The following is a 15224-nucleotide window of genomic DNA, read 5'->3' as shown; positions in this document are numbered from 1 at the left end:
TAGGTGTCATTAAGTCCCCAAATTACTAATCATGTTTGGTGTCAATGATATTCAACAAATTATATTGACTATCAACAACACCAGGTATGGGTGATTCTAACGAGATGTCTGCAAGTGTCAGCAATTCTTAATTAATACTTTTAAAAGCCTCAAAGGGACAGTGTGTAAGATTTAGACCGTTTTTCATGGAAAAGGGAATCAATGAAATGATTGTAAATTTCAAACACTTGCAAATGAATGCTCTCTTAAACACCAGCAGTATGTTTTCAATATAATCATTAAATCAACTTGATAATTAAATTACATTACTGGGGGGGGCACTTCTCCAGAGGCGGCCATGTTTGTTTTAGTTATGGACAACAGACAATGGTAAATGCAGCACCTCTTGCTGTCTGTAATGAAAAACGGTCAAAATCTTACACACTGTCCCTATAACAGTAATACCCTATACTTCTTTTCAATTCAAAAGCATAATAATTGGAACGTGAAGCATCTACTTGCTAAATTATGTTATAAAAAACTTCTCCACATTTGCCCTTAGTTAAGATTAAATCTAACTTAATTCCATGACAGGAATATTACATTTTCCTTTTCAAATTATAAGCAGATGAATTGGAACGTGTACCAACTCATTGATGAATTGTGTTACAGTGACTTATTTGCAAAAATTTGCGTCCATTTATTTTGTTCAGATTTATATGAACACACATTGTCATTAGTGATGCTATTGTCCCGGCAGGGAAATAAATAAAACAGATGATGTTACATGACCTATTTTCCATTTTTTTTCTCCCTATTTTCAACAACTAGAGATACCACCATATTTGAAGTCTTTTTGTTTTTCATTCAAAAATTGGCTCAAAAATATTTCACAGGGGGTGGGTGGTACATCATAAACAAAAACACTGTCAAGAACCACTTTACTCTCACTGGAAAGGAGAGGTGTGTGCGCGGGGGGATTAAACATGGCGAGAAGCTTTGGTATTTGGTGATGCACAGACAAACCTCTTCACATAGCGTCTGGTGAAAAGCTTCATCCTTTTCTTCACTGGCAAGGCCATCAAAGAGGATTAGCGCAGACAAAGTGGCACAAAGCCATCGCCGAGGTTCAAACATGCCCGGCTCAGTGCGGTTGACTCAAAGCTACAGTGTGGGACTTTTGCCTAATAATAACAATAACTGAATGTTCATTACAGTTACACCTTTGGCAAAAGGCTTCAAACAATAAATATGACTTTTGAAATGTGCTGTCCCGCAGTTAAAACTTTTGTAGTTCACAGAGGATTGTTTCCTTTGCTTCCTCAAATGCATTGTGGGAATCCAAAGACATTGTACTTGGATGTTTTTGGGGAACTTGCCAAAGAGTACAGTTGCTGTGTTCCACGAGAAATAAAAATGTTTTTAATTTTTTGCCTTTTCATAATCCAACAAAAAGCCACCATTCCTTGCCATTTTTTTTTTTTTTATTATTTTTATGGGGAATAAAAGATAATGAGGCCCTGATGACTTGTAGGAAATGCTTCATCATTTTTTGCTCTCTCTGCCACAGAAATAAAGTTTATTTATGATAGCCTAATGGCTTTGTGTAAGGAGCAAACACACAGTCGACTATTATGACAGCAGGGCCTTGGTATTCAAAATGATGAAGGGTAATGAAACTTGGCATTTATCGTAGCAAAGAAAATTACATTGTTTCCACTCGCACGAGATGCAATTTAATATCCTGCAGCTTTCCAGTGATAGCATGCAGCATGAGCGGTTACTCGTATTCTCACACTTTTAAATATACTTCCAACTATTAATTATACTTTTTAATGATTGAAATGTTGAAGCAGTGATTGTATTACATTCATTTTTACAATCCCAGTTATATATTTTGAAAAAAAGACTAGTCTCAGTGTGATACCGTCCAGCTTTATACCACCGCAAAACTATCAACTTTTAATGAGCAAAGTTATTTAAAGGCTCACTAGGTGTCATCCACAACTGAGGTTTATTACCTTTGTAAAGGCAGAATATTTCATACTGTTCTTCTTGTGTTATAGTTTTACTCTATATATTGTGCCACTGGTCTTTAGTGCCTTTAGTTTACTTTAGTTGTTTTTCTTACTGCTGATAAGGGATCACATTTTTGTAGTTGAATCATATAAACAGATGCGGGCATCTTACATTTTAGTGCAGGTCCGACAGTCGTTCCGTGCCCTGCCGCCCTTCCGTCATCGTCGGTAAGTCATTGTTTTCAAGCCAAACCAAATTGTAATCGGTGGTCTGTCGGTCCGTCAGAAACGCAGAAACACATTTTTAACGAGAAAGCGCAAATTTTTGCTGAAGCGCTCAGCGGACATGTTGTGACGTACTGGTCAGTAGTCACACCTAAAAGGCGTCGAGCAATGGTGGGAAAGAATCATCACATTAGTATTACGATTATGCGAGAAGATTATTCTTACCTTTCGCGGCTACTGAGGTAATACTTAAGAATTCTGATGGGCTGGCCTTATCGTGCTTTCAGCTCTCGTCTCCTCTTGTAGATTCTGCAGTATATCATTTAAAAATTTCTACCAGAGTTCCCTCATCTCCTGGATCTCCTCAGCATTTTCTTTTCCAGCATTTATATTATATTATTATTATTATATTATTTCACAAAAAATTTGAATGATGGCAAAAAAAAAGCCGTGCAATGGAAGAAAAAGAAAAGTAGATAACGAAAAAAAAAATCCACTTCAAAGCTGTGCAAAAATTCTCATTTACAACACCAAAATATTATTTACATTCCTGACGGAATGTCTATCCCGACAATTACAACAATGGAAAACACACCCTTTGCGCCAGGCTTATTCTGTTGTTTGTATTTGTTGGTCCATCCGCAAAACAGAAATCTGTTTATTTCTTTATTTTTTATGTATTTGTCATGACTTCCCTGAGAGCTAATCAAAACTTAGCAGTCAGCTAACCTTGATTCCTTTCTATGTGGCAAGTGTAGGTTCAGGCTGCCCTTACTTAAAATAAACAAACAAAAACAGGCACACAAACACACACATTCCAGTTTTTATACAGATGCATTGCTATCATAAAGTAAAAAAAAATAAAATCCCAAGTTTATCAGACATTTGTCTGTCAAATGAAGCCCAAAGGAAGATTTGTGATGCAACTGGACAACGACCCAAAGCACACAACTAAATCAACGATGAATGGCTTCTGCAGAAGAAAATGGATTGGCCCATCCTGAATCCTGACCGCGACTCAATTGAGATGCTGTGGCATGACCTCGAGAGAGCATTTCATCCCAGATCTGCAAGACCAGTGATGAACTCAGACAGTTATGTTCCTCCTGACCATTGAGCAGAACCGATCTGCAACCGCAGGAACAGCTTAGTGGGAGACACAACCAGTAATTAAATTCAAATATTCACATACCTTTTCCATCCTGCACTGTGACGTTCACATGATGTGTTCAGGAATGACATGGAAACCCAACTCATTTTTATTCATAGGGCACTCTAAAAACAAGCACCGCTGCATACAAAGTGCTGTACTTAAAGAATGAATCGTGAAAAAGACAGAACAATAACAGTAAACACAATCAATCGCTCAAACAATGGCGAGTTGAAAGCCGAAGAATAAAGTTACGTTTTAAGACTGGATACATAGAATGACATGTGCAATCGCTTGTGTTGTATTAGTTTAGGAAAACTAAAACATGTTTGGAAACTGGAGATAGGAAATCCAGGTATTTTCAGAGGATTCACACTGTTTCCTTCCACCTATATGTGAATTATATGATGGAATGCAGTTGTTGTTGTTTTTTTTTTTTGACAGATAGGATAAGATGAATTGTGAGGTGTACAGGGCCTCTCGCTCTCGCACTCGGGCTCTCTATCTCTTCTCCCTCAACTAGCGTTGAGCCAAAAGCTACAAAACTGATGGGAAAACGTCTCAGTGCCGATGCACAATGACCCTGTAAAAGCAACTTGAGATGTTTTTATTTGTTTGTTTTGAAAGCAAAAAAAAATGGAATATTCTTCTATGGCTGGCCGTTCAGTTATGTGAGCCAGTTGAGCATGTGTTTCACATATATAAGAACAAAAACAGAGAAGAACCTAAAAGCATTGCACGAACAAAGATAGAACTGCCGTATATCGTTTGGTCAGGTACACAAAAGAACAAAAATTTGCAGATGGGTGAAACAATTTGACAGGTACAGCACATCAGGACAGGTAAAAAAGAGTAAATATTTTCCTTTGAGGGCCGCAGACAGAAACACAGAAAGACCTAAGGGTCACATTATTTATTTATTTTACTCATTAAACATGGTATTTTTATCATGTTTACCCCACAAAAAACAGGCAATTACCCTTTGTCTGTATAAGTAACAAAATAGGAACATTCAGTTTAAGGTAATGAGCTAAATTAGGGTTTGTTTTCCACACTTTTATATGTGCCTGCCAATACCATCAAACGTTTTTTTTTTTTTTTAAACACCCTTGCTCTCCATGTCAAATAATTCTTAGCATATGCAAGGGGCTGCAAAAACGTGGATGGCAGGCATCTTAAGGCCTGCATGGGCACCTCTGGAGGAAGGATTCAATAGGTTGAGAAGGTGCAAAAGCAGACACAGGGGGAAAAAAAAGAATCCAACAAGAAAAGAAGCTACCAAACATAATATAGACAATAAAAAGGAGCCAAGACCAAACACAAGCCAAGTAACACGCAACAGAGACCTCACAAAGTATTTCCAGGTAAGACAAGGAATTTGGAGACGTCAACTCAAGCACTCCTTGATTCCAAATTGATACCATTTTTTAAACTTTGTTATTCTTTTTCATTCCATAAATTGTAAGCTTCGTATATATATATATATCGGTGATGGAGTCTACAGTTCTACAAAGTAAAAATGAATTACATCCAGTGTTGGGCAAGTTACTTCAAAACGGTATTGCGTTATTTATTACTTATTACTGTCATTTCAAAGCAATTTGTCACATTTTAAGATAACTATTTAAAATGTAATGCATAGCACTACTGTTGTATTAACGTATTTTCCGCACTATAAGGCGCACCTAAAGCCCTTATTTTTTTTTTTTTTTTTTAAAAGCTGATGAAATTGGGATTCGTAGATGGGGAAAGAACTAATAAAGTAAGCTTTACCTGTTTCTTTTGTGTGCTTACAGTTGAACAAGGTTGGTCATATTGACACTGAGTTATTATGCTATTGAGAGTTTAGAGGTATTATTTGAATTATTATTGTTATTACTTTAAGTATTACTATATTGTGATTGAAAACCTTTTAAAATATGTCATTAATTGCGGATGCGCCTTATAGTGCGGAAAATATGTTACCTTTATAATACGCTCGCCAACATAACTGGAAATATGGATTTGCCCTTCTAAATGTAGCTCATTACACATGCAGTGGAAGGTTGACTTAAGCCTAAAAATAATACAAATCATTTCATCTGTACTGTAAACTTTTAAAGACAAGACAGATAAGACAAGATAAGCGATAATTTTGCCTGCGTCGTTTTATCGCCACTCTCAATCTTCTACGTGTTTTCTTTTCGAAAACTTCATGTTATTTTGGCACCGCTCTAAATGGTTTGTCAAATTACTGGTGCTATTTGGCAAAAAAGACAGCTCTTTAGAAACTGCACCTAACTATTCTATCCTTCTTGTCTTTATCTCTGACAAACTGAAATTCATGGGCGTATGTCCATCTTGTGAGTGTATTGTCCATATTCAACCAAATTCAAAAGTATCTGGATGCCATTTAAAGTCAATAATATCTTTTGTCAATAATAGTACCAAATATACCTCAGTATGCTTAGACTATACCTCTGAACCCCGACTGTTAAATCAACATACAGTACAGTACACGAATGTGGATAGTGGAAGGATGCCAGATTGTCCTGAGAAAAGACATTTCAAAGTAGGAACGGGTCTAGATAAATGTCTGAGAGCGATCCAAATTGCCATTTTGTGAAGTAAAAGTAATGCATACTATTCAAGGGACAACATCCCAAGTCCATAGGCTCAATAAATAGAAAATTCATCAAATGAAGTGATGTTAGAATTAGGAATGAAAGTAGGTCAGTGAGGGATGAAAGAAAGAATTCCCCTGTCGGAGAGATCGGGAGGAACTCACTTGAGCTTGAGCTATTTTTTTCATAAAGATTATTGTGCCACTGGAGTCCTTTTGAGCGATGATGCAGCGAAATGAGAGTTTAGCAGGTATGTCTTTAAGTCAGACAGGTTGTCTGTGCGCCATATCTCTGCCACTCTGCTTCTGCTTCTGAAGTGCCAACGACCGAGGACATGGTCTGCAAGCATTCCTTGGGCAAGCCCGCAGCCTTGACCCATGATGCGCGCAGTTAAAAAAAATAAATAGTGTGAAGCTCCCAAAAGATACACTTTACCCCTGTGGCGCTAGTACCGAGAGATCCTGCTGGTCTTGCGGCAGTGTTGGTATGCTGCCCCTGCTAGGAAGAACGGGGTGAAAGTGGAGAAGGTTCTAAGCGCCGAGCCTTGGCAGTGACAAGAAAGCAAGTGTGGAGCTGTGATATGCGTCTGCGCCTATGAGCATCTGCAAGAGCGCGTCGGGCTCGCTGCGAGCTCAGTGGAGCGCTGAAGTCGAGCGCGGGGCGCTTCCACGCACTTCCCGACATGCATCCATCTTCTGTTTATCTTCCCGGAGCAGCTGTTGGAGTATTGTCTTTGCGTAATACGTCAGTCAGATTGAAAACACGGCTTGGAACAACAAGCTTTCAAGCGAATGCTTGCCACGTACTTTTCTTGTGTTTTGTAAAGTTTGAATTTTGCCATAGGGTATCTTGACTCCGATATCTACTCAGTAGATATATTCGGTCAGTCGGTCATCAACTTTGCTTATTTCTGCAAAGGCATGGTGCTGCCAATGTGGAGTAAACTTTTATGATTGGCAGACTCACTTGAATGTACTTGCAAATAATTTTGAACTAACTTGTATTCCAAATGCTAAAAACATAGCATCTTGTTTGATATTGCATGCACGTTATGGGGTACATTTTTTTAATGATTTGATATACTTTAATGATGCCTTATGCACTTAGGTCCACTGTTTTTTTTCTTCAGTTTTAGACTAAGCTGTAACCCATACACTGTAAAAAAAAATTAACAGTTGTTGAAATTTGATTTATGTTGATTTTTCTTTACGGGCATAGGTATACTAATACAATTTTTTACAGATAATACTTTATAGTCAGTGCATCGAGTTGGGGGGGGGGGGGGGGGGGGATTCTCTTTCCTAGGGGGGCATGGCAAAATGAAATTGAGAAGCACTGTTTTATCCTCACTAGGTCTCTGGACGCCTCCCTGCTGTCCCACTCCTCCTTAGCTGGTGTGTGTTTTATGACGTGGCTCATAAATTAAACATCGCTCGGTCTTCCCTTGTGCGTGCGTCGAGGTAAAAATAACTTGGTTTGGTGCTCAGCGTGATGCCCGTGCACAGCCCCCTGTCATTAATGAATTGTTGCTGTGCAAAAGTGCACAGATCCCATTCAAGATTTCCAGCTCAGCGTGCACGGTAACCAAAATGTGCCTTTCTCAGACTCCCCAAGTGACTCTCCGAGCTCATTTGGTTGTACAAGGCCTACTGTTATCTGGAGATTTGCAGACAAGGACATGGGATATGCAACTATATCCTTGATGAAAGTTATTTTAATTACACTGAATGCTTTGGCTTTGTGCTGCACATTTACATGTTTATCTTCTTGTGTGGATGCAACATGGGACTTCTCAGAAGATTGCTCTGTTGTGCTGAATGTCTGATTTAACGAGGCCCCCGGTTTGTGGCAAAACACACCAAGCTCATTTGAAAGTTTCTTGCGCTGGCTGACATTATTTTAGTTGAATGCAACTCTAAGCAACACTCTGATTAGACATAATGAAAAATGATCGCCTCTTTTCTCTTTGACTGTAAATAACGCTTTTTGGATTTTTATTTCCTCAGAATCTTGCCATGAAGGTAGAATTATCTCCACTTGACCTCGTTTTGAGGCTCCAATTATGTTTGATGCAGAAGACAGAAATTTGCATGAAAGCAGCGGGGATAATTACTGGCCTGCCAGTATGAAGTCAAACATAAATGCACCAACAACTGATTAATTTTGGCAGTAATGACAAAGCTTGAAGCAACTGTCAGGAGGATGATCATTTTTTGCTCTGCAGAATGCTGCTTGAAAACATCTTTTGTCACTCACTGGCCCTGCAATGTGGCACTCTCACACTCTGGCTTGCGGTATTGAGAGATTTTGATTCATGGAACTCGTCAAGCCTCAATCCTCTTGGGGGAGATGGCGAATGTGCAGTGTTGCAGTGGTCTGCGGGCCTGAAGTACTCAAGTCTGCCAGTAAAAAGCATCTTGACTTTTCTCAGCTTGTGAATTTGCTAATTTCATGTGTCTTTTAGGTGCTCTGTTATCTGGCAGAAGGAGGGACATGTGACAGTGGAGCTAAATCTCCTCAGCACACAGCAAACCGATGAGCTGATATTTGTCAAGGTTCTGGAACCAGATGACACAGAACATAATAGCTTTTGGTCATTACCTAAAGCTTTCATTACCGTTTCTGTAAACAATTACTGATCGTTCACCATACCACCCGAGGAATTAATTCATCGTGATCTGGATTTTCAACAGCTGGAACCATTTTGACATGATCAAATAATTGCAGTGTGACTTTTTGGGGTTCTTCCTGTGGGCATCTTCCTAGATAACGTAAAGCTTGAGGTTACATAGTTTTCAGTTCTTTGTAGAGAAATATTTTGGGTCAAACAAAATTACCCCTCACTCAGTTGATCGTGGAATGCTGTCTGTCTGTCTGTCTGTCTGTCTGTCTGTCTGTCTGTCTATCTATCTATCTATCTATCTATCTATCTATCTATCTATCTATCTATCTATCTATCTATCTATCTATCTATCTACCTATCTATCTATCTATCTATCTATCTATCTATCTATCTATCTATCTATCTATCTATCTAGCGCTGTCTGCGTCTTTGTGAGCATGTGCAATAATCAAGGGAATCGCACTCGACAAAGATCAGGTAATAGTACCTGCAAGATGAAAACAGGCAAAAATTACGTGTTAAAGAGGAAGAGGAAGAATCTGGAGTGCATCGCGGACTCCTCTCTCCTCCCCTTTTCTTGCTGAGTCCGTAGCGCGGTGACTCTCTCTCTCTCTCTCTCTCTCTCTCTCTCTCTCTCTCTCTCTCTCTCTCTCTCTCTCTCTCTCTCTCCCTCTCTCTCTCGCAATGACATCGGTCTGCCTCGAATCATGATAACAGATAAGCCTCTTTGCGCGCTCCGCCTTGTTGGACACTCCGCAATGACGACAACTTGAAACACGCTTAAATACGTTACAAGTATAATTCATAATAATTAAAAAAAAAAAAAAAAGAATAAAAGGGGGATCCTGGTCCGCGCGCACCCACGAGGAATAACAGGAGGAGAATTCCGGGGCGCGCACACGCTCCGCCGTGCTCCCGCACCTCGGAGGTCTTGGCTAAAGTGCTCAACTGCAGGCAAAAGTGGCCATGTATGTGCACGCTTTGATACGAGCTAGCTTTGGATTTGTTGGCTTTTGTCTGGTCGCCTTTGTCCAACAGTCCGCTTCAGGAAGTAAACCCAGTCAAGGTAAGTTTTCACCTCCTCCACTCATCTGCTGTGGGCTATTTTTTTTTTTGTTTGTGTTGCCAAATTGCGCTGTGCCCTTTTCAACCAACACATGTTTGATACAATGCTAATGACGACGTTTAGCTGCTCTCCCAGGTAGCCGGCGCACTAAAAAGTACAAAGTAGTGGGAGTGTGTGAAAGACAATGAGAAGCATTTCATATAGCAGTGCACGGCACCACATGTTGAGTTGAGGCAGTCGACTCCACTTGCTTAGCAGTCACTTTGAGTCACCAGAGGACACTCAACCCAAATGAAGTTTGCTGTCATTCCAGCGCTTGACTTTGATCTTGAACAGTGTGAACAGTTGTGTTTCATAGGCCGTCCTGCAGGTACTTACTGCGAGACTAGCGGGAGGCATTTGTCACAGTCCAGACAAGTATTTGACACCTGGCTGTAACGCACATACGCAGGAGCCTGTGAGTGTCAGACACTGCAGCTACAGTGCCGAGCTGCCCCGCCGCCTGCCCTCTTGCTCTCTTGTCCTGTGAGAAATGCTCCAGAGCACCCAAGCGCCCCGGCCTCAATCCCCTCCATTCCCGACACCTTGCAGGAACAAGTGAGGCACAGTATTCCAGTCATCCTGTCCTGTTTGGCCCCTCGACACTTCATGTTCCCACAATACAAAACGCCAAGCCGTGCCTGCCAGAAGTATTTGCATGCAAAGAAAGACACATAATGGTTTGTGTGTGAGTGTTGATTGTGGGTTGGTGATGTTTCACACACTCAAAAAGACATCTCTCGTGCTGTCGACAAGGCAAAAAAAAAAAAAAAACGGGGGGAGGTGGCGGACTATTTTGCACCCTGGGTGGTCTGCCCCCCACTTGTGGGAAAACTCAATATTTACATTTTGCAATTAGAACTACTTTTTCCTCAGTATTTTCCTTATCAAGTGGGAATATGGCCGCATGAGCGTTGACGTGGATTGGCGTGCACCTGTTTGTTGGTCTCCAGCGAGCAGGAACTCCGGTGGACCCTGGGCCACTTCTCGCGCAGGCTTTGCAACGTGACTATCTTTGTGACAACTTCCGAAAATAAACATTTTGCTTTGACGTCGGCGCCACTGGCAAGTCAACAAGCTGGAAACCGTCTTTTTGAAGAACTGCACAATTTGTCAGCTCAACACTTATTCAAGGCAGATGTGTCTGACAAGCGTCTTTGTCTTTCATCAATGTCAGACTAATCACGGCACTCAGACATAAGTCATTACTCAGAGGGTGGGAAGAGGCACAGTGGAATAAGGGAGGGAGGACTTGAGGATGACAAAGAAGAAGAGAATGGCGGGGAAAGCAAAGAGATTAAGTGTGCCGAGACGGCGAGCTGAGAGAGGAGCAGCCGCTCGGCGGCAAAGAGGAACGCAGGCTTGAGGAGAGCCAGCGACGTTATGGCAAATCACTTTTCCTCCAACGCGGTCTCGAGCGCTTGGCTAATGTGGCAGCACCAAGGCAACGGTTGGTGTGGGCTTGACATGTTGCTGTGCTTGGCTGTGTTGGTGTAACCTCTGCTCCGGGTCCTCGGGGTCTAAAGACACAGGGCCGCCACGTCTAGGTCCGGTCGCACTGTGGGAACCGAGCAGACTTGGCAATATGAGATCCTGAGTGACGGGGCCGCTTACCTAGAGATGCTGCTGAACTCCCTCCACTCTGGACGGGAGGGTGGGGGGGGGGGGGGGAGTGAGAGCCAGAGAGAGAGAGCCCACCGGCCCACCCACCCCGCGACATTCACTCACCCCTTTCCTTTTGCACCCAACGCTTGCTTTGTTTGCTTTGTCTTCGCTTCCTTTCCTTTGCATTTAATGAAGTAGCGGTGCTTTTCCTACTCGGCCATAGGGTAAGCTAAAACTTTACGCATACACACAGCACAATTCCAGCCATTTGTAGTTTTTCATATTGAGGGTAGGGAGAAAAGACAAAAGTGCCTTTGATCACTGGTGTGAAAGATATAAAACGTACAGCCGTCCAACAAGAAGAGCACAAAGTGCATCTTTTTTTCAAAATGATTTGACATCAATCAGTAAATGAAGAGCCAGGAAACTGTACGTAAATTGATTGGCAGACATTTTCAGTGGGGATCGAGAGTTTGGGCATCCCAGGGAAACATTTGTATACATATATATTTAAAACAGCCAAAGTTGGGGAAAATCTCCAAGAAATCACAGATGAGACTTGTATTTTAGAAAAAGTGAGATTTTTTTCCCAATGCCCCTGCAAAAAAATTAGACACCCTGCGGAGTTTATAGCATGCACCACCACCCCATTTGGAAAACTGAGACCTGACAGTGTCATGGATTGGTCACAATCCTCATCTAAAAAAAACAAGTTGTTGCGACTCAATGAATTTAGGTGCTCAGACTCATCGGATCTTGGCTCAAAAATTAGCACCATGGCTTCTTCCAAGCACTCGTCTAAGACACTGAAACTGAAAATAATTGACACTCACAAATCACCAATATCTCCAGAGGAATGTAATTAGGAAATGGCAGGCAGTCATCGGGAACAGTAAAAATAAAAGCAAGAACTGGAAGTCCAAGAAAATAAAAGACAAAGCAGCTCACAGGATTGAGAGGAAAGCTAGTCAAAACTTACATTTGACTGCACAATACCCCCAAAAAGATCTGGCACACACTGGAGTTGTACACTATGCCACTATCTAGAGACACTTGTGCAAACAAATTACAGCCTTCATAGGGGAGTCATCAGAGAAAAAACAGTTTCCACATCCTCCCCACAAAAATCGGCTTTTAAAATTTACCATTAAACATATAAACAACAGAACAACCCTGATGCATTTTGGAAACAGGTTCTATGAGCTGTTGAGGTTAAAATCGAACTTTTTGGCCAGAATGACCGAAGGAAAGGTTAGAGAAGAACGGGCACAAAATTTAATGATAAGAAGCTCTGCGCAGCTGTTAAGCATGGATTTGGATCAATCAGGCTTTGGGATGGTAATTGCAGCCATTAGCTTGGTTTACATCGAGTCATGTATTCTGATTAGAATGAAATTGGACAAGCATTTAAAATGAAAATGCAGCACATAAACACCTCAATTGGAATGAAAAGGCTGAATCTGAATGATATTTTGTTTAGAATCATAGGACTTGTATACTACTTTTGCCAATTTGACTGAGTGTCCGTGACTTTCACACAAACGCCCGCAGTGATGTCAGACTCTCAAATAAATACCCCGCAACTTTTGAAGCGGATGCCCTAGGGCTTAGGGCAGCAGGCAGATTTCATACAGCCTGACGACACAAGTTAGCGGAATTCTAATTGGCTAGGAACTCCAATATAAAACTACAGTACGGCACTTGAAGGATCCTAACCAAATGGATATAATATGACATGAAAAGGACGGAATATGGAGAATAATTTCATATATAAACAATATAAAATACATATTTAGTAAACATTGAGTAAAAATACATTTATAATGAAATTGACTTATTATAGTTATTATAATTATTATAGTTTATTGTCGTTATGATAATGTGAGGTTATATTAGGCCAGCAGAGGTCTTGCTGGCCCTGACGGTCCAGCAATGGTGTCATGTATGCAGTGGATTGATAATAGCCAAGCCACCGTCATGCTCTGCATGTAGATGCATCACAACGTCATCTTATATACACATCGAAACGGCAGGTTCATACCACAGCGCCTCTGTGAAGGAAGAACTTCTCTCAAACATTTAAACAATGTATTGCTTTAGTAGAAGTGTTCAAATATTAACAGCAGTCCTCACGAGCTTCCTTGGCTTTCGCATTCACATTCACACTAAACAGAAGGCGGGCGCAACATGCCTTGGCGGCTAAAGAAAGTGAACGGTTTATTTCTAAATGACAGGAGTTATATCGTCAGTGTTTTGGAAGTTGTTTAGGTTTGTGGCGACAAAAGTGGAGTATGTACTGCCATAATGAAACCCATTGGAAAAAAAAAAAGCCACGCAACGAACTTATTTCGGCAAGTAACATATATGTAAACTGTCAAACTGCAAGGGTATCATGACTGTGTCAATCAGCAAACTGCCGCTAATAAGCAGCTTACTCTGGGGTCCTTCACATAAGGAAGCATGGAGGTTAAGATTGGGGTACGATGGAGAGCGATCACGGAAGCGGTCGTATATGCACATCGCTAAGAGCAAGCAAACATACTTATATACAGTGGAAAAGATTGGGGCGCAATAGATAATGATTTTTATTTACAGTCTTATTAGACTTATTTACAGGCACCGCGTTAAGTAGGGGGCTGCAAAATGCTTTCGCTTTGTGCAGAAGTATTTCATGCAAGGCAGACGTTTTGGTTTTTAATTCAGAGAATTATGTTGGTTAAATGCTAGCTAAAATTAAAGTAAAATTAGGTTTGGAGTTCCTGTTTCATGTAACTTATTTTCTTGTAAAAAATCAGTATCAGTGGGGAAAAAAAAATCTTTAAAAGTCGAAAATTTATTTAAAAAAACAAAACGAAACAAAACAGATTCTATTTTTGGGCAAAATTGCCCAGCCCGAGGACACACAAACCTGATTGCCGACAGAAGCGCTCCTGTGTTTTGCGGCATGTTCTCCACAAAATAAAGCCTCACAAGAAGACACGGACTGAACACCAACTGCAGCGAGCCCACATTGGACGATTTTACCAGGCTTCTTGTCACAACGTCGCTCGAAAGTGCTCGTTCCACCAGTGACTTGTAGCTTTTTCCATGGACGGCACAGCTCTGAAAAAGTATAGCAAGTTGCAGTATTAGTTGCAAGCTTATAGAGCTGAATGTAAATAAAGAAATGGCTTTATTGGCTCCATTCTTGTGCAGTTTGTGGCAACGTTTCTTCTCTTTATCATCCTGTTTTTTCACCATTCAGCTTTTTACCTACTCTTACACTACCTCGCCCATTGTCACTGGATGTGATTGCAAACTCATGCACCACACTCAAGAACCTCAGACCAGGAACCCGTCCTACCAGAAACTCAGAGATCCTGGGCTACTTGGTCTCCAAAACGGGCTAAGGAGGGCTATCGACACTCCCTGGTAGCTCATGATCTGCTTAATGGAATACCTCTATAGCCTTTTTATGCAGTAACAAGTACATTGTTTGTCCATAATAAACATGATACTGAAATATCTTTTCATGTACAATAATTACCTTTGAAAACACATTCCATTACTTGCTGTCTAATGACATCGTATGTCACAAGCCTGCACCCCAAAAAAGAAAAAAAAGAAAATCTGGAAGAAAATTGGCGAGGGGACGGGGTCGCATCAGGAAAAAGACTTTGGTTCTCCTATGATCATTTGTTCTGTTTGAGTAGTAGCCAGTGGTGCTCCTGTGGTGGGGTCTGATGTTCGCCATCTAAGTCAGCGTGAAGTGTACCTTTTAAAATACAACAATACAAAAGTCTAGCTTGAAAGTTGAGCTAGGCGATGTGGGCTTGAATTAAAGATGCAGTTATTCTTTGCCCTCAAAATGTTTTAAGAATATTTTTAAAATGTGTCCAGTGACCAAGCACAAGCCTCATTATTTGTCAAAAGTAAA

General features: G+C 40.8%; 1 protein-coding gene across 4 annotated transcripts in view; it reads left to right on the top strand.

Moving 5' to 3' along the window:
• The first annotated feature begins 9283 nt into the window (after positions 1-9283).
• Positions 9284-15224, top strand: part of LOC148427782 (signal peptide, CUB and EGF-like domain-containing protein 3) — a 97874-nt gene continuing 91933 nt past the window's right edge. For all 4 annotated transcript variants that reach the window (XM_088408030.1, XM_088408029.1, XM_088408028.1 and 1 more), the window contains exon 1: positions 9284-9664. In XM_088408030.1, coding sequence (XP_088264156.1) covers positions 9565-9664 — 100 coding nt within the window. In that variant the 5' untranslated portion in view covers positions 9284-9564. The remainder of the gene's footprint in view (positions 9665-15224) is intronic.

The sequence above is a fragment of the Hippichthys cyanospilos genome, chromosome 2, assembly GCF_059441005.1.
Source record: "Hippichthys cyanospilos isolate Australia breed blue-spotted pipefish chromosome 2, RoL_Hcya_1.0, whole genome shotgun sequence".
Lineage (NCBI taxonomy): Eukaryota > Metazoa > Chordata > Actinopteri > Syngnathiformes > Syngnathidae > Hippichthys > Hippichthys cyanospilos.
The sequence above is the reverse complement of the archived record's forward strand: the minus strand, read 5'-3'. Positions and strand labels throughout refer to the sequence as shown.